We start from the raw sequence: 19,974 nt of genomic DNA on the forward strand, positions 1-19,974 counted from the left end.
GAGTGGGAACATCTGAACTGGACCTTCGCCAAGTGGAGCTTCTGGGGAGGGGCAGGTGGGAAAGCGCACCAAAGCACGGAGCTGGGGAGAGCGTGGCTTGTTGCGAGACCTGCGGGGAAGACCCAGGAGGCGGGGAAAAGGGGCAGCTGGAGCCGGCCCTGGGGGCCCTTCTGGGAGCTGGGGCTTCGTGCTCAGGCTTCCAGCACCAGCGGCCTGGCCAGTGTGGGAGAAAGCTGCCCTGGATCTGCGGAGAAGGCGGCTTGGCGCATCAACAGGGGACGGGGTCTGGGGTGGCCCTGTGGGCACCAGACAAAGGCTGCACCTGGGCAGTGGCGGTGAGGTGAAGGTGAAGCGCACACCCAAAGCGCCGTATTAAAATCGCGGTAAGAGGTCTGGGCAGGTGCGTGTGGTTGAAGACGCGCCTGCCCTGAGCTGCCTTGCTTCCTCCTTTCAGCCTGGCCCAGATGGAGAGGACGAACGGGTCCCTGCTCACCGACAGCAGCTCCACCACGGGAAGCGTGTAAGTCGCCCCGACCTCACCCTGCCGCGCCGTTGAGGGCCAGTGGGGTGGCGGCTTTGGGTGTTGATCTCAGTCGAGGTGGATAAGCGGCTGCAGAAATGTCCACCTAGACTGCACGCTTTCAAGTGTGGGAAGAGAAATTGGCCATGTTTATTTACTTCTTTTCATCTAAGTAATGGAGAAATCCTACTGCTGTTCACCAAAATGCCCCAGGAAAAGCAGGTTCCTCCGTCCTCTTCTTAACAACAGGTGTATGCACACACTCATCCCAGGTGTCTGATAGATCAATGCAATTCCACAGAGCGCACGTGCTGTCTGTAGAAGCCTCTCTCCACTTGCTAACATCGCCATAATCCCTGCTTGTAACACTTTTTGTTCCGTACGTGCTCAGGCTCATCCCACCCTTGAAAACTGTTAACCCCCCAGCCAGTGTTTTATTTTATTAGCAACTACACGAAGCCTTGACATTCGCAGACTTTTTAAAAAGCTGTCCAGACAGATTGTTTCTTTCTTTCTTTCTTCCCCACCTGTTGCATGTCATCTTGCTTTCGGAAGGTTTCCTTCTTTTTTCCGTGTGTGGGCCTCGTGTGTGCAGCCTGGGGGTTTGGTGTGGCGGGGAGCTGTGGGCAGCTGGGGGGACGCGGTGCTTGGGCGTCTGCCAGAACTGAGCCCGTGGGCAGAGGCAGGCTGGCAGCCCTCAAGCATGCTTTCAATTTTTAAACATTTTAAAAATTTGTGTTATTTACCATTAAACTGATAGAAGTTCTCAGGAGGTTTTCCAATTTTAATTTCAAGCATAGCACATTAGTGTTTTCTAATAACATGGTAGTGATTTCTGCATTATTATTCATGGACTATGAGTTGAGACAGTTCCCAAATCAAGACAGAAAAATCTTCTTAAATACTTGTTTCACACTAACCCATTAATACACATTTCATATAAAGTGCTTAAATAGTTTGAACATCTCCTAAATCAGCGTAGCCCCACCATGGTTGACGATAGCCAAAGGATTCAGTGAAGCAATGATGATGAAGACCAAACCCTGCTTCTTCAAAACGTGTCTGTGAACAGATAAAGCTTATGCTGTAATTCAGTATATCCTATTTTCAAATTAGAATGCACACTATTTATATTTAAATTTAGCACTGAGAAAAGGGGAAAAAATCAATGAGTAGCAGCTGAATACATTTTAATATACTGTCATCAAGTATATTAGCTCATTCATTCATCTAACTAATTATCGAACACCTACCCACTCAGACTGGCCCCAGAAAGCCGATGGCTAAAATTGCAGGGAGCGTGTGAGCTGGGGGTTCAGTCCAGCCGTTCCTGAATGGTAGTTTACACACACTTACAAGTAAATGGCGGTAACCACGGCCCAGCGCGCTCCCCACTCTGCTGCCTGTGCCCTTGGCCGCTGCTGTGCTCGGGTGGCGCGGCCAGCACGGCTCCAGCTCCCGCTCAGCAAGGCCTCCCTGGACGCCGGCCCACGAGTCCTCAACCACAGTAATCAGGGAGCGCCTCGAGCGAGGCCCCGGGCACCTGCCGAAGTCTGGCCTTCAGAACCGCCGGCCCTCACGGCACGGCCAGCGCAGTGCTGGGCCTGGGTGTGGCTGTTGCCCCGAACGTGGGTCCAGAGCGCGGGTGCTGGGTGCTCGTGGGGGAAGGACAGATGTGGCCAGGGCGCCCGTGGTTGGTGGAACAGCAGCCCCCGCCTCAGCCCTGCACCCACCCCGACCTGTGCCTGTGTCGCCTTCCATGGGAAGGAAGGAGGGGGAGCAGCAGGCCCACGTGGGGAGGAGCGGCAGGAGGAGGGGAGCAGCAGGCCCACGTGGGGAGGAGCGGTGGGAGGAGGGGGAGCAGTGGGAGGAGGGGGAGCAGCGGGAGGAGGGGAGCAGCAGGCCCACGTGGGGAGGAGCGGCGGGAAGAGGGGGAGCAGCAGGCCCACGTGGGGAGGAGTGACGGGAGGAGGAGCAGCCAGCGGGAGGAGGAGTGGACAGCAGCAGTTGCTCAGATGGCCAGGGAAGGGGAGGGAGGGGGGCCGGCTAAAGCATCCGTGCACCGTCTGGACACCATGCGGCCAGTGGTGGCCAGTGTGGCCTCGGAGCAGCAAGGCGCGGGCTGCTGCGGGCAGGGCAGGCGCTCTGTCTTGAGGCTGGAGCTTTGCACGTGGCCCCCGCGCTCCATCCCGCTGCAGGTGTAGCGCAGGGCGCACTAGAACGTGAAGAGGGCAAGGGGAGCCGCTGCCCTAAAGCGGTGGTGGCACGAGGCCCCCGGGCAGTGGCTCCGGTTAGGAGCTGGCGTCCTCTAAGGGGTGCCACAGCTCACAGCTGAGGTTCTGTGCCCTCCACGGTCGCATCCCTGCGCGTGCGGGCGCTCTCCTGTCCACACGGTGGCCGTGCCCCTCGGGAAAACGCCCCCAAGCTGTGCCCCAAACCAGCCCCCAGATGTGAAGGCGGCGGGTGCAGAGCTGTGCGCTGCTGGTCCCCTGAACGGCCCGGCAGGTGAGGGCGTGCTGCCAGAACCAGCCCTGTAGTGGGCTGGGGTCTCCGTGCGCCCCGTTGGGTGGGGCGACGGCTTTAGGTTCCGGGATGACCTGTTTGTCCTTTGAACCAAGTGAAACAGTGATTTCCAGTTTGTTCAAGGGAGGGCCCCGTCAGCCGGTTTGGGTCTTACTCTCGTGGCCCAGTAACGCTGACCCGCTCCAAATCATCGTCCACGTGGCAGAGCGCGCCGGAGTGGCCTCTGCAGAGGTCACAAGCTTGGCGCTCGCCCGAGCCCACCGAGCCCTCATGCTCCTCAGATGAGGGGTCACCTCAAGAGGGAGGGGCGGGGCGGGGTCCGACTTGTGCCGGGGGTCTCTGTGGCCACAGATTCTCTGCCGGGGGCTGCCCACTGTCCCTGCCGCCACCTGTCACGTGGCCCTGTCACTTCCAGGGGTGCCCTCCTGGGGTACGGCATGGACCTGGCCCCTTGCCCGTCCCCATCGCAGTGAGGTTTGCTGGATGCTGGCCTCCAGTGATGCAGTAGAAAGTGGAAAGGAGAATATTTGAATGTTTGCAAAAATGTGTATTTTCGTATTGCCTAGGGCAGTGGTTCCCCAAAGCAGACTACATGAGATGCTCATAGGTTGGACACGGATAATTCAAAAAACTATAGAAATTATTGTATGTATTTAATGTGTATTAGAAAATATGTAAGTACATCCAACCTGCATTTGACGGGTGTTAATTGGTTAGACTGAACCAAGTGAAAATGAAGGTGTCCCCCTCTAAATAATCCTGGTGGAGTGGTGGGGACCCAGGGCTGTCCCCTGGGCTCTCCTCGCCCCCGGTGCTGACCGGCCAGTGGCCCCCGTGCTGTGGACGCCCCTCCCCGGGAGCCGGGCTTGCGGCCTCTGCGCCCTGGACCAGTCTGGGGCTGCTGCTCCCCGGGGTCTCACGTGAGTGACACTGAACAGGGTCCAGGAGGACAGCCCGTGAGTCCTGGCACAAGGCACAGGACGCCCCCCCGCTGCTCCCACCCACTTCAGGACGAAGGACGGGCGGGAGGCTGGTGGCAGTGCTAAGAGGAGGAAACCGCGGTGCTTTTACTTAGCCTGGCCCGCTTCCCAGAGGCCCGTGAATACTCGTTTTGTGGCCGAGCAGGGTGACCGCGTGGCATCGGGGTGGAGCCCTGCGTCCGGCCCAGGGGTGGTCGGGCCGCTGACCTTCTGCAGCATTTCCCTTCCGGCCGTCGGGCCCTCCTGGCGCTCAGGGCGGTGATCGCGATGTGTCATTACGTCATCGTCAACGTCCCGGCCTCATAATCTCTAAAACCCACCTAAGCCTGAAATTGTACACTACGTAAAAATACTTGTAAATTCCAGCTTTTGTGAAGATTGGCTCCACTCCCCCGCAGACACCTTGGCTTAAGACGGTAGTGCCGATGGCCACGGCAGTGCCTGTGCATCGAGGAGAGCCCCGGGGGACGCGCGGTGCTCCGTGGCCCTCCTGCTCCCTGTGCCGTGGTGTCACTGTGGAGGGCACGGGCTTGGGGACTGCTCAGCTTAGGCCTTTGTGTGCCGTGGAGGGCACGGGCCTGGAAACTGCTCGGCTTAGGCCTTTGTGTCACCATGGAGGGCACGGGCTTGGGGACTGCTCAGCTTAGGCCTTTGTGTCACCGTGGAGGGCACGGGCTTGGGGACTGCTCGGCTTAGGCCTTTGTGTGCCGTGGTGTCGCCGTGGAGGTCACGGGCTTGGAGACTGCTCAGCTTAGGCCTTTGTGTCACCATGGAGGGCACGGGCTTGGGGACTGCTCGGCTTAGGCCTTTGTGTGCCGTGGTGTCGCCGTGGAGGTCACGGGCTTGGAGACTGCTCAGCTTAGGCCTTTGTGTCACCATGGAGGGCACGGGCTTGGGGACTGCTCGGCTTAGGCCTTTGTGTCACCGTGGAGGGCACGGGCTTGGGGACTGCTCGGCTTAGGCCTTTGTGTCACCGTGGAGGGCACGGGCTTGGGGACTGCCCGGCTTAGGCCTTTGTGTGCCGTGGAGGGCACGGGCCTGGAAACTGCTCGGCTTAGGCCTTTGTGTCACTGTGGAGGGCACGGGCTTGGGGACTGCTCGGCTTAGGCCTTTGTGTCACCGTGGAGGGCACGGGCTTAGGGACTGCTCGGCTTAGGCCTTTGTGTGCCGTGGTGTCGCCCTGGAGGTCACAGGCTTGGGGACTGCTCGGCTTAGGTGCTGCCTGCAGTGCCTGAGGCTCAGGCCCCGTGTCCGTGGGTCTGGCAGGCTCGGGGTTCCGACCTCGCCGGGGACCCCTGGGACAGCGAAGGGCCATGTTTCCGGGTGACTCGCTGTCTCAGCCCCGTCCGGGCGTCGCTGCGGGAAGCCCACACCCAGCTGGCTCCCACCAGCAGCAGCTGACCCCTGGTTCTGGGGGCGGGAAGTGGGTATGCTGGCGGGGTCGCCCCTGAATGGGCGGAGAGGGGCCTCCCTGGCGGGTCCGCCTTCCCTGGGGTATAAATCCCCCCTTCTAGGACACCCGTCGCTAGCTGGGCCCCCCTAATCCCGAGGACCCCTAACTCAACACCTGCAAAGTCCCTATTTCCAAATACGGCCGCATCCTGAGGTTCTGCGCGGCGCACATTTGGGAAGAGCAGATTCGCGGGCCTCTCCTTTTCTCTCTTAAACTCGTGCCTCGAGGCTTTGTTACTTCCTGCTGGCCTGCTGGTCACGGAGGTCCAGAAGTACCTGTGCGTATCGGGGTCAGCCTGCCTCGGAGGCCGTCCTGGGTCTCTGTCCTGCGCTGTCCTCCCGGCTCCTCACCTGCTCCGTGGACGCCGTGCTCTGCTGGCAGGGGACCCTCCTGCCCGCGCCTCCCGATTGGCCTGGTGACGGATGATGTGGAGAGCTGGGCGCCGTGCCCTTCTCCTCCACAGCTGGTTTACGGCTCTGTTTTGATTTCTGCCTGGACGCTTGCGATGCTTCCTTTATCCTTAGAATATTAAGATTTCTCTGCACCACTGTAGAGGCTCTTCCTCTGCTATTTGGATACTCAGTCCTCTAATTTCTCTACTCTGGTCTTTTCTCTACGTCGCTCTGTCTTTACCCTGCCCTTCGCCCTCACTAACCATGCAGCGAGATTGATCCTAGAATAACAGGCTAGTAACATCTAGTAAAACACCTGTAGATGTTGACAAGTACCCACAACGATCACGTGGGCTGGGCGCTCACACAGGAGCGCGGGTGCTCCCAGCCCCGGCCTGTGGGTTATGGGCATCCAGGCGTGAACCGGGATCAGATTGTCAACCAGCGCTCTTCCACCCGCTCTTCCACAGTCTGTGGCTGGTTTTAACTGTGGTACCTTTTACAGCAGCGCTTTAAGTCTTGTGCTGCATTTATATTTCCCCTGCGAGTAAAACGTCCTTAGAGGTTCTGAGATGCATAGCTTCTGAGAGACAACTTCTGATGTGTTGTGTGTGGATGCCCATCCGGGATGCGGGATGCGCCTGTCCCTGGAGTTCCTCAGGGGAGGCAGAGGGGGGTGGGTGGTGGGGATGGGAGACTGATGGGAGGGTAGTGGTGATGGGAGACTGTGGGGGGAGGGGAGGCCCTGCGGGGGGTGGGATGGGGGGAATGCGGAGGCCGTGGGGGTGGTGGGGATGGGAGACTGCCGGGAGGGGGTGGGAAGGGGAGGGGGGACGGGTGGGGGGGGTGCGGAGGCCTTGGGCGGCGGGGATGGGGGGTGCGGCCCTGGGCCCAGGCCTGCGGGCCTGGCCGCGATCCAGGCCCCCGCGCAGCCCCAGCCCGCGTGTGCCCGCAGGGAGGACGAGCACGCCCTCATCCAGCAGTACTGCCAGACGCTGGGGGGCGAGGCCGCCAGCCAGCCGCAGAGCCCCGTGCAGATCCTGCGGGCGGTGGAGCGGGAGGAGCGCGGCGAGCTGGAGCGCGTCATCGCCGACCTGGAGGAGGAGCAGAGGTGCGGCCCCCCGCGCGGGCGCTCCCTGGGCCCACCTGGCCCCCCCGGGGTGACGGCGGGGCTCCGACCGGTGCCCTGGGGCCCCAGCCCGTGTCCTGCTGCTCCCAGGGGCCTGCAGGTGGAGTACGAGCAGCTGAAGGAGCAGCACCTGCGGCGGGGGCTCCCCGGAGGCTCGCCCCCCGACTCGGCGGCGTCCCCCCATCACACGTCGGAGGACTCAGAGCTGATAGCGGAGGCCAAGCTCCTCCGCCAGCACAAAGGGCGGTTGGAGGCGCGGATGCAGATCCTCGAGGATCACAATAAACAGCTGGAGTCGCAGCTCCACCGGCTGCGGCAGCTGCTGGAGCAGGTGAGAGCGCTGCCCCCGCGGGCCCCCGGAGCGCCTCCAGGTGCGCAGCTGCCGCCTGCCCCTCCCAGGTGCACAGGGGGCCACAGGCCTCCAGCTTGGAGTCCCTGGGCTGGAAGTGCCCCCAGCACAGAGATCACTTGGTGCCTCACCTCACAGGTGAAGCAGATGGGCCTAGAAACCCCTTTCCAAACACAGGCATTACGTCCTAAACGGCACAGAGCGTGTGCCCTGCTTACTCATGATGCTCTCTTAAGGTGAGGATTTCCCAGCCCTCTTACACTCACCTATCTGAACAGTTTAAGGCTAAAGCCTCCGTAGCTTACCTGTGTGAATTGCATTTGGGAAACACCTAGGAGATGAGGCCAGCGCTGCTGGCTGGCAGGTCCTCCCGTGAGCTGAGAACACGGTCCCCAGGGGCCGCTCCATTTTCAAGAGATTAAGTAACAGGTGGCTGGTTTTAATGTGCTGTTACTTGGGCCTGCACTGGGCTGTGTTATGGCAGGTGTTGTCAAACTTACCTGATACGAAGTCAAATTTAAATCATGATGCTTACCTGTATGCGTGTTTACACAGAGTGAAGCCTGCCCTGGCTGAGTGAGGCCCTCCTGTCCAGCCTCTCCCCGGCCTCCCCCCCCCCCATCCTCCCTGCTTCCTCTCTTCTTAGCTGGCTGACCTCTGTACTGCAGAATAGGGCACCTGTATCTTTTTCTTTGACACCCCTTAGAGTTTGCACACTCACCATTATCACTCTTAGAGTTTGCACACACACACCTTCATCATTCCTAGAGCGCTCATGCACACACTTTGAGTTTGCACACACACTTTTCTCTGCCTCCCCTGAAGGCTGCACACACACCTTTCTCTGCCACTCCTTGGATTTTGCACACACACCTTTGTCACTCCTTAGACCTACACACGTGTTTCTCCGTCACTCCTTGGAGTTTGCGCACACACCTTTCTCCGTCTCTCAGAGTTCACACTCACACCTTTCTGCACAGTGACAGAGTCATAGCTCTCATGGCCTGGGGCTGGTTTTCTAGAAGTCCTCTGCATGTGCGCTTTGAACCTCAGGCCCCAGCACGTGTGTTGGAAAACGTCTTTTGTGTCGTGGACCCCACGTTTCTGAATGGGCCTGTGTCAGGACGCGCTGTTCTCTTGAAATAGCTTATTTGGACTATGAAGTGTCAGTGTTGCCAACCCAGTGCTTTCTTAGGCCATTGAAGAAGGAATTTTCTGGAAGCTTTTATTTGGCTGCCCTCCCCCTCTCCATCCCATTGGCCAGCTGCCCGGCAGCACACACGGCTTTGGAATCGCACAGCGATGCTTTCGGAGGTGGCTGATGTCTAAACGGTTCGGGCCGCCACAGGAAAGCCCTTTTATCTCTCCTTAATGATGTAGAATCGATGCCAGAAGGAGGTGGAAGCTTCAGCTCTGATAGCAAAAACTGGCCAAAACCACCAGACTTCAACTAATAAGGATTTAATGGAAAAAGACACACCAAAACAACGTAACTCCTACGTCCTTGAACAAGAGCTCACACGTTCTGATTCGACTGTCTCTCCATCTATGCATTGTCACCATTTTGAAGAGTTGTGCGTTTACAGACTGTGCCTTTAGGATCTGTGTGTTTACGAAGGGCTTATTATGTGCCAGGCCATGTTCTAACTGCTTTGGAAATTCAGATTCTCACCTGTCACAGAAGGCTTTGGGGCAGATACGATCTTCATCCCCATTTTGTAGATAAAGAATCAGGGCACAGGAGGTCTGGAATTTGCCTGGAACTACTCAGCTCTTGATGAACAGAGTTGGAATCTGAACCCAAGCCATAGGCATCCAGAACCATTTACTAACCACTGAGTTGTCAGGGCTCTCGAGGGACACGGTGAGTAGTATGAGATTTTTCTAAAAATTGTCCCGAGGTGACGGGGGAGACACAAGTCCAACTTCTGCAGGGCAGGCCACAGCGGGGAACTCTGATGACGGTTTTGACGGGTTCCCCAGGAGAAGTGGGCTGGCTGAAATCGAGACGGGAATTCTTGCTTCTGACTGCTGGAGTCATCACTTCTCCTTTTGAGGCCTTCAGCCTGATTGAGGAGATGTCTCTCATTTTTGAAGGCATCTCCTCAGGTGATTGTAGATGTCTTCAGCCATAGATGCAACCAGCTTAGGATTTACATCCATGAAATGTCCTCGCAGTAACAATCAAGTCAGTGCTTGCCTGACCAACGACTGGACGCCACACCTGGGCCAGGTGGACCCATGGGCCTGAGCACCACGGCCACTCTCCAACGCTGCCTTTAAATATGGGCTGCCATGCTGAAATCGGAGGCGTTGACTGGGGCAGCAGCAGGGCTAATGTTTTCACATGGATGACGGGTTTGTAAATTCACTTGGCTGACATAGAACTAACGGAGAGAAAACTCGACGGATGAAACGCAACAAATGCCCCTTTTGGTGTGTCCAGCCGAGGCCTTCAAGCGCAGGCAGGAGGGGGTTCCCTGTGGGGCTCCGGCCAGTGCTCGGACGCAGCCAGCTGCTTGGGAGATGTGTTCAAAAGGGTCCAAAGGCAGAGAACCCGCTGAGATCCGCCGTCGCGGGTGGGTGGGGGTGAGGCGGAGACGCCTGCCTTACCAGGTACGTGAACCATTTCTCGCTTTCTCCTTTGGACGTGATTCCAGCCCGAGGCCGACTCCCAAGTCAACGGCGTCTCTCCCTGGGCCTCCCCGCAGCACTCGGCGCTGAGCTACCCGCTGGACCCCGCCCCCCACCCCCACCAGCCAGGTGGGTGCCCATCTCCCCTGGGGTTGGGGTGGGCCTCTTCTCCGCTCTGGGTCCTCACTGGCGCCCTCACACGCTGGTGCTTTCTAGCCTCAAGGAACGGAGTCCTCCAGTGCCTGCAAATCCATGCCGACGACATTAGAAAGAACTATTTTAGACTGGGAAGAGGAACACAATTGTTTTAACGCATCGTAGTGGGTTGAATGTTGGCGAAAGGTGCTTTTAGGACGAGGGAGTATTTTTTAACTTTCCATCAGCCTTAAGAATAATCTTTTCTCGGTGATTTATCCCCTGTCCCTACAGTTTCATGTTTGGCCTTTTTAGAACGTAATAATCTACCCAGGTTTATGGTCTTCTCTGCCTGGTCTTCGAGGGCCCCTCGCCCCAGAGGCCTGAGACCCCTCCCTCCTGCCTCCCTACTGTGGGCGCTCAGGGAAGGGGACATTCCGAAAGGCCTTTCGTGATTGGTGAAATTCAAGTTCTAGAATTTTCTGAGGCCACTCGCTTTAACCAGATTAACCTGTGGGATATTTTAGGTACATTAATCACGAAAAGAACGGAAGCATTAATATTTTTTCAAAAATTTTTGAGAATTATTTTAATAATTCATTTTGGGAAAAAAACACATTCAGTTAAAATGTATCTTGTAAGATATTTCCACTTCTGTGGCAGGTTAAACTAGCCTAGGCTGAAGGCTCCAAAAAGAAAGAGATTGGTATAATATTTTTCTTATATGAAAAATACTCAAAATACAAAATAGCAGATTTCCAAATAATACAGGAAAATAGTATAACTCCATTAACTTAATTTTCACTCTTGTATTTGCCCCGAAACATGCGTTCCTCCTACACACACAGCAGCGCGTTTCAATTGCTTAAACGTAATCAGCAAATCACCTTTGGCTCACCCGTGCGTGGGGGGCGCTCCTCGCCGTCCTGCACGCTGGGCACTAACGCCAGCCTTCTGTCCTTGTCGCTCCCCCAGCAGCCGAGGACCCGCTGGCCCCCCCGCCGGATGGCAGCACTGCACTTGCGGAGGTGATGGAGCACATCAGCAGCGCCTTCCCAGCCTCCTGCCGTGAGTACACACCGCCACCCGCCACCCGGCCCCTCCGTCCACAGGGTGCTGTCGCCCTCCTTGAGATAGCGAAACCCAACGTTAGGACGGTCAGCCTGGGACGCGGCGACAGCGCCCTGCCCCTTGAGACCTCAGTGGGCCTCGTGAGAGCGCGAGTGAAGGCGCGTCAGGGGAGGTCCGCTCTAAGATGCAGCCCCTCCGTGGAAGCTTTGCGAGATTGCGCATTTCTTCAAAGCGCTTTCAGTGGCATGCCACGCAGGCGTGGCGTGTAACTCCCCCTCTTCTCTTTCTCTGTCATTCTCTGTTGTCATCAGATTTGAGTGCAAAAGGGATTATTTTCGGATTTCCTCTTTTATTTTCCCCCTGCTGGTTTCTTTTACCATGAAATAAAAGTAGTCATTGTATAAAGGCCAAACAATTTAAGGCATCACAGGCAATGGCGCTGTGCGTTTTCCATATTAACAAACAAGAGCCCGAAACCACCCAACAGTCAAAGTGCAGGGGCATCACGTAGTGATTCGTGTTTACCGTTTTCTCTCCATTGTTTGCCTTCAGCATCTTTCTACCTTGCAATTTCTGCCGAGTCTCCACTAAAACACTTCAAACAGAAACAGTTTTCTTTTATATACAGAGATACTAGTTAATGCCCCAATTATGCTTTAAACAGTTTTTTAAAGAATATGAATATATTATTGATAATTTTAAAAAGAACTTCTTCCAATGGTCCTCTTTACAGCCGGCCCACACCTTCAGGCATGAGGCTTCAGTGCGTTTCTAACTGGGGTGTGGACTTCACCCGGCCCCGGCGTATGTCATCTCACCACCGCTCGTCTCACCCCCAGAAAATACCAGTGTAAACGAGGAGAAATTAGATAAATGAGAAATTAGAAATTAGATAAATGAGATTGTTTTCATTAGAAATTGTCTTTCATTTGATACCCCTGTACAGTTTGAAAAATACCATCATTAGCAAGAAGTGAGAACAACTGTTTTAGAAAATGATTTTCCCCATTTTTCTGGAGTATCTGCCTGAACTGTCTATTATAATATCCACAAGCACATAAATATACTTACTTACATATTTGCAAATGTGTCACTTCCCAGATTAGCATCTCTCATGCTACTTGACTGCTTCTGTTGGTTGAATCATATTTACTGAAGACCACTCCCCATCCCCACCACCCAAAAAGCGAGCGCACATGCACACGTGTGCCTCCACGTGTGTGCACACCCCTGTACATATGCTTTCCTAAGCCCATGGTGTGCACACCTCTGCACACCCTTGCAAACGTGCATGGGTGTACACGCTCGCTCACACGTGCCTTGCCGGCTCTTGAGAAGAGCTCGCATCTTCAGAGGCAGATCCTGCCAGGCTCCGCGACGCGAGGTGGGTAACAGGGCCCTGCGCTGCCGCACACACATAGCCGAGGTTTGTATATTCACAAATACAGGCAAATTGACTGCTCTGTGTGAGCTTTATTAGTCGTGTGAGTGTGAAGAGTGCAAGCATATCCCACAGAAGAAATGAGCAATGTATTCTAGAACTCTTGGAAGCTTAGAGGCCAGTGTTTTGGGATTCTGCTGCTCTGCTGTTAGTTTGGGTTTGGTTTGTCCTAGTATTGACGTGCCTTATTTTGCTTTGATAATATAAAAACTCTGGGTAGGGACAGCTTCCCATAGAAATCCACAGCTTCCTTTGCATGTTTAAAAGCATGGCCCTATTTTTAAATTCTGCTTAAAATTATTAAACCTTTTAAATACTGATGCAGAGTAGAAATGAGCACCTCATCTACCCACGGGCCCAGCGTGTTTTGGATTGAATGAATGAATGCGCCCATTTGGTCATCGGGAAGGTGTAGTTGTTGGGGTTTGCCCAGGTAGGACTCAGAAGATTCTAGCGTACCCATCTGTTTTGGTGCCCTCTGCTCGACAAGCAGATACTTTAGTAAGCCTTCGTGTTGGCCGAGCTGACCACCTCAGGAGGATTTTTCTGAGCAAATGATTGGCACCCTCCCACCAGCCCCTGAGCTAAGGAGAGCTTTACGACCTCGTCCCCCACGCGCAGACTTGGTCTGCATGCCCCCTTGTGGCGTGAGCATTGGTGTGGCCGTAGGTGAATGGCCATTCTTGGCAATCCTGGAATGAAAACGAAACACTGTAGTCATAAATGCTAACTGTGCGATTGCCCACTTACACAGGGCTTTTTTATACGGCCTCTGTGTCCTGGTACACATACTACGTTAGAATTCCGCTGTCTTGACCTCCTGTCCCAGTTGGCCTGCTAGCATCCTGGAGCCACGGCCTTTAACGTCGTTTATTATTTACACTGAACCTCAGAGCAGAGAGGTGGATACATCTGTCTCTTCCTGGTGAAGAATTAAGGAAGGGAATTTAATTTTGCTGCCTGCTAACTAAGTTGCATACTGAAATTTCCACTCTAACCTTTTTTCTTTTTTTTGCGTGTAAAGCCTTTTGCCAGTTTTGTTTTTATTTAGGTCATTTAAATGTATCGAGTGTGGGTAGTAAGTCCAGTGCTTTTCCCTCATAGACCAGGAATGTCTTTTAAAATTATTTTTGACCCTCGGGCTTATTCACTCTGAATTGCTGTATTGAGTTTCAGTGACTTTCACCTGCTTCTCAAAACCTACTGGAGTGCAAGGATTTCCTGCTTCCCTTTCAAAATCTTCTGGTTTATTCATGGGGGCTCCAGAGCCTCCTACTATCTGATGAAAAGCTGGCCGTTTACAAGAGTTGGTTTGAAGCAAAATGGGCTAAACTTCTGGGCCGGGTTTGTCTCTGGCTGTGCTTGGAGTAGAAGCATAACCGCTCCTTCAGGACGAGGGCGCGGGCCTGGCCACTCACCCGCGAGACCCGGGAGCGGGTGCGAGTGGCGCCCTCGGCCATCCTGCTGCCTGGCCTGCGGGTGGCCTGGCGGAGCCGAGGACGCCCTCCCCCCAGGCTACTCCACACCCCCTGCCCCCCCCCCCACCACGGGGCCTTACGTTTTCTTTCTCAGCCCAGCAAAACGAGGCGAGAGGCCCAGGGCTGGCCAGTGGCCCCAGGGGGCTCGTGTGGCCGGAGCAGAGGTTGCCTTTCGGGTGGGCTGTCGGGGTGGTTGGGGCGTGCAGCCGAGGCAGGAGGGGTGCAGGGGCCTTGGACTGGTGTGGGTGAGGAGGAAGGGGCCGTGCTCTGACGCCCCAAAACAGGGCCCGACAGGGTGCTGTGATTGGCCCGGCACCCGGGAGGGTGCGGGGCTGGTGCCCTTTCCTTGCCCCCCGCCCAGGCTGGCAGGCCCAGGGGCACACCCCCTCCTCCCTGGCCGGGCCGCCGTTGCCTGCAGGCCTCGCCCTGGGCTGACCCCGAGCCCTCCGCGGTGTGGTTTACAGGGGAATTGGGGGGGGGGGGTTTGGACAACTCACTGCTGCCCCACGCTTTTTACCGTGAACTCGTTGGACAGGCCGGCACTTGTTTTGCCCACGCTGGTGACTCAGCATCCTGAGGCCGGGGGTCCGAGGCCCTGCAGGGAGGGGCAGCCCCCGCGGAGCCCTCTTGGCCGCGCCCAGCTCCCCTGCCCCGGCCCCACTGACCCTCCTCTCTTCTCTTGCAGCAGATCTCCCCAGCAGGCCGCAGGTGAGTCAGCGCGGGCGGGGCGCAGGGGCACCTGCCGCTCGGCGGTCGTGTGTTTATTCTGACACGCGTGCGCTAGACCCTGCAGCGAGGAGTCCTGGGTGGGCGGGCACAGCTGTGCTGGTCGTGGCCAGGCGGTGCCTCCATCCACGTGTCCTCGCTCCAGGTGTCTATGGCCACGCCTCCATCTCGTGTGTCCTCGCACCCGGGGTCCACGGCCACGCCTCCATCCCATGTCCTCGCGCCGTGTCCTGCGTTCCCTGCACACCTGGAGAGCGTCCACTGCCTCCACGAGGGTTTTGTCCCCTTTGGGTGTCAGGGAGGACGTGGCCAGGCAGGGCTCTGGTGGCGCCTGCCCCTGGACTCCCTTCCTCGCCAAGGACGCTCTGGGCGGGTGGCCTCGGTGGCCGGCGCTTGGGGACTTAGCTGGCAGCACAGGCGGCACCTCCAGCCCTGGAGGGAAAGACGCGTGGGGGGTGGCAGTGCGGGACGTCGGGGAGCCCGAGGGGGGCCGGGGGGTGGGTGGGCGAAGAGGAGGGGGGTCGCCGGGCGGCATCGAAGGCCACTGAGGGGACCGACCCTGGGGGATGAGGCTATGGGTCCCAGCATCCAGGGCATTCCACCTCCTAAGGGTCCCAGCATCTGGGGGTCCCAACTCTTAGGGGTCCCAGCACCCAGGGGGTCCCAGCACCTGGGGGGTCCCGGTGCCCAGGGGACCCAGCTCCTAGGGGTCCCAGTATCCAGGGGTCTCAGCTCTTAGGGGTCCCAGCACCCAGGGGATCCCAGCACCCGGGGGTCCCAGTGCCCAGGGGTCCCAGCTCCTAGGGGTCCCAGCATCCGGGGTCCCAGCTCCTAGGGGCCCCAGCACTCGGGGGGGCCCAACACCTGGGGGTCCCAGCACCCGGGGGTCCCAGGTCCTAGGGGTCCCAGCACCCAGGGGTCCCAGCTCCTAGGGGGGTCCCGGCAAGGACGCCCCTTCCAGGCAGGAGCAAGGCGGCTGGGGCAGACGGAGGGGCAGATGCCTCAGGCGGGGAGTGAGGCAGAGGCCGGGGTTGGTCCTGATGGGTGAGGGTGGGTGCTGGGGAAGAGGCTGCAGTGGGAGGGGAGGCCCTGGGGAGGCGGGGCCGGACGAGGAGCTGAGGGGCCCCTGGGGCTGGAGGTGAGGGTCCTTGGAGGGGGGGCCTGCTGGGGGCTGGCCCAGAGCTGGACAGGGCTTCTGCGTGGACGGCGGGGTGCCGTGAGCCGTTCCTCTTCAGGGAGTGAGGAAGGGGGCGACGACACCTCCAGGGGGGCGTCCCGAGCCTGAGCACAGGAGCCTCAGGGCGGGGGTGCTTCCTAGGGGGAGAGAGAATGTTCTGGAAGCCAGAAGCCAGACAGAGGGCCTAGAAAGAGTCGTACGGGATGTGTGAGGAGTGGGGGGGGCAGCCGTGGGGGGTGGGGGGCAGCCGTGGGAGGGGGTGTGGGGAGCAGCTGAGGGGGTGGGGAGCAGCTGTGGGGGGTGTGGGAACAGCAGTGGGAGGGGGCGGGGGCCGCTGAGGGGGTTAGGAGGAGCAGCTGAGGGGGTGGGGGCAGCCGTGAGGGGTGGGAACAGCCGTGGGAGGGGGTGGGGCCACTGTGGGAGGGGGTGGGGGCAGCCGTGGGAGGGGGTGGGGCCGCTGTGGGAGGGGGTGGGGGGCAGCCGTGGGGGGAGCACCTGTGGGGGGTGTGGGAACAGCAGTGGGAGGGGGCGGGAGCCCCTGAGGGGGTTAGGAGGAGCAGCTGAGGGGGTGGGGGCAGCCGTGGGAGGGGGTGGGGGCAGCCGTGGGAGGGGGTGGGGGCAGCCGTGGGAGGGGGTGGGGCCGCTGTGGGAGGGGGTGGGGGCAGCCGTGGGAGGGGGTGGGGCCAGCCGTGAGGGGTGGGGCCGCTGTGGGAGGGGGTGGGGCCGCCGTGGGGGTGGAGAGGAAAGCGTGGGGCTGGCAGGGCGCGGCGCCTGGGGCCCTGGGGGAGCGAGCGGGAGGCCTGAGGAGCCTGTGCTGCTCCCCGCGAGCCTCGGTGGCCAGGATCCCAGGCAGGGGCCTGTGTGAGGGAGGCGGGCCCCGGGCGGGTGACGCTGCAGCTCCCTGAGGCCCCGGCCTGGTGGGGGTCCCGGCCCCGCGCCCAGGCTGCAGGTGTGGTCAGGGGGCGACCTGAGGCCGTGGGGCAGGACCTGGGGACACGGGCAGGCCTGGGGGGTGGGGGGAGCGGGACCCGGGGGCGCGGGCAGGCCTGGGGGGTCCTGAGGAGCCCTGGCCGGGCAGGCCCCTGACGTTCTCTGCCCCGCAGGCCATGTGAGGCCCCGCCGCCAGCCTGTCCCACTGCAGGTGGCCCTGCCAGCCGGTGCCAGTGCCGCGTTCCCTCCGGCCAGACACTGCGCAGCCCCGGGAGGCGCCAGAGGGCAGAACGGCGACCGAAGAGCCAAGGCTGCCTCGTTCCAGCAACCGCGCCGGCCGCTTCCTTCTCCCTCTATGCAACGGGAACCGGGCGAGGGGCTGGGGCGGCGCGGCGTGGGGGGGGCGGCCTTCTGACCCCCCTCCTCCTCAAGAACCACGGCAGAAATCACAGGGAGTGACGAGGACGCGCGGCCGCGGCCCTCCTGCTTTCAGGCTTCCCCTGCACTGGCCCCGCTGCCATGCCCTTGACTTTACCATTAAGGTTTGTTGTTTTTAACGCTTGGGCTTCATGACCAAATAGACTTCCTGCGCTCGTTCTCATGATTTGGCCCAACCGATGAGCTCATATATTTCAGTCCACCGTGACGGACGGAGAGGGGCACTGGGCTGCAGCTCCCAGCAGCCCTTGAGCGTTGGTGACGTCATCCCCTCGCTTCTTCAGTGCCCATTTGGATAAACATCTACGGGCCTAAGCGGCCTGCCATTGGGATCTTTTTTCTGAATTTTATCTCCCATTGCTTTATGCGCAAGCCTTGATTTCTCTATTTCATGTCCCGCGCCGCACGACAGAGGAGACTTAAAGCAGAATTAGGCTCAAGACCGCTTGGCCAAAGGTTGCTCCGTGAAGCGTAGTGTTGCTCCAGGCCCACACCTGGCCCCACCGCCCCCGGCCCAGTGGAGTCCCGGGGGGGAGGCAGGGCACACGCCGTCTGGGCCCCTGCGAGCCGATTTCTCGTTGTTCACGTGTTGTCAAGAACTTTATAACACTTGAAGCCCCCAGGTATTTTCTCGATAAAAGCAGAGCACCAGGCCCCAATTTCGTGCATGTCACGTTTCACCCTGACGGCGGATGAGCAGGTGTTTATGGCCTTTATCTGGTCAGCACATTGGGAAGGGTGTTTACCAGAAGCCACCCTGTCTCTCTAGAAGAATGAAATCAGTGGTTAATCACCTCGAGTGCATTATATTAGGTATTTGGTTCAGCTTCCAGTTTAACATTCAGTCGATTGAGTGTAAACGTTATTTAATTACCAAATGTAGAGAAACCAAAAATGAAAGTGAAAAGCATGTGTTCTGATTGACGCATACGTGCTTTCCGAACACCAGGACTGCGAGTTCTCGTGAACTGGGATTTTGCCCGAAGGAGACTTAGAGTCAGAGGAGCTCTTCTTTTCGGCTGGGTGGGGCGGGTGGGGGCGAGGGAGACTCTTTGCAGCATAGGTATTTTGAGAAGAAAAGTATTTTCTATAAGAAGGAGGCCGTGGCCCCTGTTCTACCTCAGCCCCCGCCCCCGTGTTGGAGACAGCTTTATCCTAGCTTTAGGCTGCGGCCGGCAGAGGCGAGCGCTTTTACCAGGCCGCTTCGTACCCAGGATCGGCGCCTAGTGAAAGAAAAAATTCCCCAGACTGTCGACTCGGTGTCTCCCTTGTTCCTACTTTGAAAAGTTATATGTGATTTTTTTCTGCCTGTGTTTGTACGCAAAATATCCTCTATTCTGCTATTAAGGAAAAGCTAAATAAAACACTACATTGTACCCTTCTAAATAACAATAAATAAAAATATAATATATATATGTACTACAGTAACAAGGGGAAATAAATATGTAATTCTTTTGAAATATGTGGTAGAAAACTAATCACAGATCATCATCTAATCTGGTTCCATGCTGTATTTTTCATCCAGAATAAAAGTAATTTTAACAAAAGATGACTTGACCTTCCTCAGCTGTGTTCATTGACAGAATGTGAGCTTGGAATGTACGTTTATGAAAATAAAATATAGAAGAGCCTATGTCTTGAGCAATCTAAACTAGTTTCCTGCAGTTTCTCTCATACACACCATTCTTCTCTCTCCTCATTTTCTCTCCTTTCTCTCACATACATGTAACTACGTCATTCTTAATTTCCTTTACAGAGAAATCATAATGATGGTTTAAAAAACGCCCATGAAGCCTACTGATCTTTTGTTATAATCTGCCAGGGTTATTGATACTTAGTTGATTACCATTTCAAATGCACTCTTAGCCTCCTGCTCTGAAACCATGTGCCTTTTAAATGTGCTTTAGATTTTCACCACTCTGCTAGTAGGTTACATCTGTTTTTGAAGCCACCCAATGATTTCAATTTCAATGTTACTTGATTCTGAAGTTAAGAGCCATGAAATAGAAAATTTCAAAGAATGCAGTTTGTTAAAACAAAGGAAATTTATACATTCTAATGAACGTACATTTTAAACATCAAAATAATTCTCACATTTCACATTCTCCAGGAAATTATTGGTTTCTCTCAACCTTTTCAGTAGGTAGTTGAAAATGGAAATGAGAATAAATGATAAGTGTTGTTTTTATACTAAGCCTTCACCTCGTTGTTTCTCTATTATGTGGATATTTTTAAAGAATGTAGTTCGTTCTTGGATATATTCTAGCTCTTGTAGTAGAAAAGCTTTTCAGAGGCCTTTCTAAATTTGTTAGCTGAGAATTTGATGAAAGTAAGTAAAATCCCACCATCACCATACCCTTAACTATAAGTCGAATCTGGAAATGTCAGTGTCATCAGATGTTAGTCTGTGTTATCGCGAAGTTCATTAAGTGCCAGGAGGTCAGGAGCCAATCAAACCATGCCAGAGCCCGTTACCTGTGCTCTCTGTCACCTGGCCAGGGCCGAGCTGCCCAGAGCCTGTCACCTGTGCTCTCCATCACCTGGCCACAGCTGTGCTGCCCAGAGCCAGTTACCTGTACTCTCTGTTACCTGGCCACA

General features: G+C 56.8%; 1 protein-coding gene across 7 annotated transcripts in view; it reads left to right on the forward strand.

Annotated features, from left to right (window-relative positions):
- UTRN (utrophin) overlaps positions 1 to 18,923 on the forward strand; it is a 437,542-nt gene extending 418,619 nt beyond the window's left edge. For 5 of the 7 annotated variants that reach the window (XM_071218696.1, XM_058307593.2, XM_058307595.2 and 2 more), the window contains 7 exons: positions 455 to 520; positions 6,824 to 6,979; positions 7,088 to 7,328; positions 10,007 to 10,109; positions 11,091 to 11,183; positions 14,791 to 14,813; positions 17,112 to 18,923. In XM_071218696.1, the coding sequence (XP_071074797.1) occupies positions 455 to 520; positions 6,824 to 6,979; positions 7,088 to 7,328; positions 10,007 to 10,109; positions 11,091 to 11,183; positions 14,791 to 14,813; positions 17,112 to 17,120 (691 nt within the window). In that variant the 3' untranslated portion in view covers positions 17,121 to 18,923. The remainder of the gene's footprint in view (positions 1 to 454; positions 521 to 6,823; positions 6,980 to 7,087; positions 7,329 to 10,006; positions 10,110 to 11,090; positions 11,184 to 14,790; positions 14,814 to 17,111) is intronic. The other 2 variants (XM_058307591.2, XM_058307592.2) reach the window with 2 other exon arrangements.
- Positions 18,924 to 19,974: the final 1,051 nt, after the last annotated feature.

This window comes from Dasypus novemcinctus, chromosome 11, assembly GCF_030445035.2.
Source record: "Dasypus novemcinctus isolate mDasNov1 chromosome 11, mDasNov1.1.hap2, whole genome shotgun sequence".
Taxonomy (NCBI): Eukaryota; Metazoa; Chordata; class Mammalia; order Cingulata; family Dasypodidae; genus Dasypus; species Dasypus novemcinctus.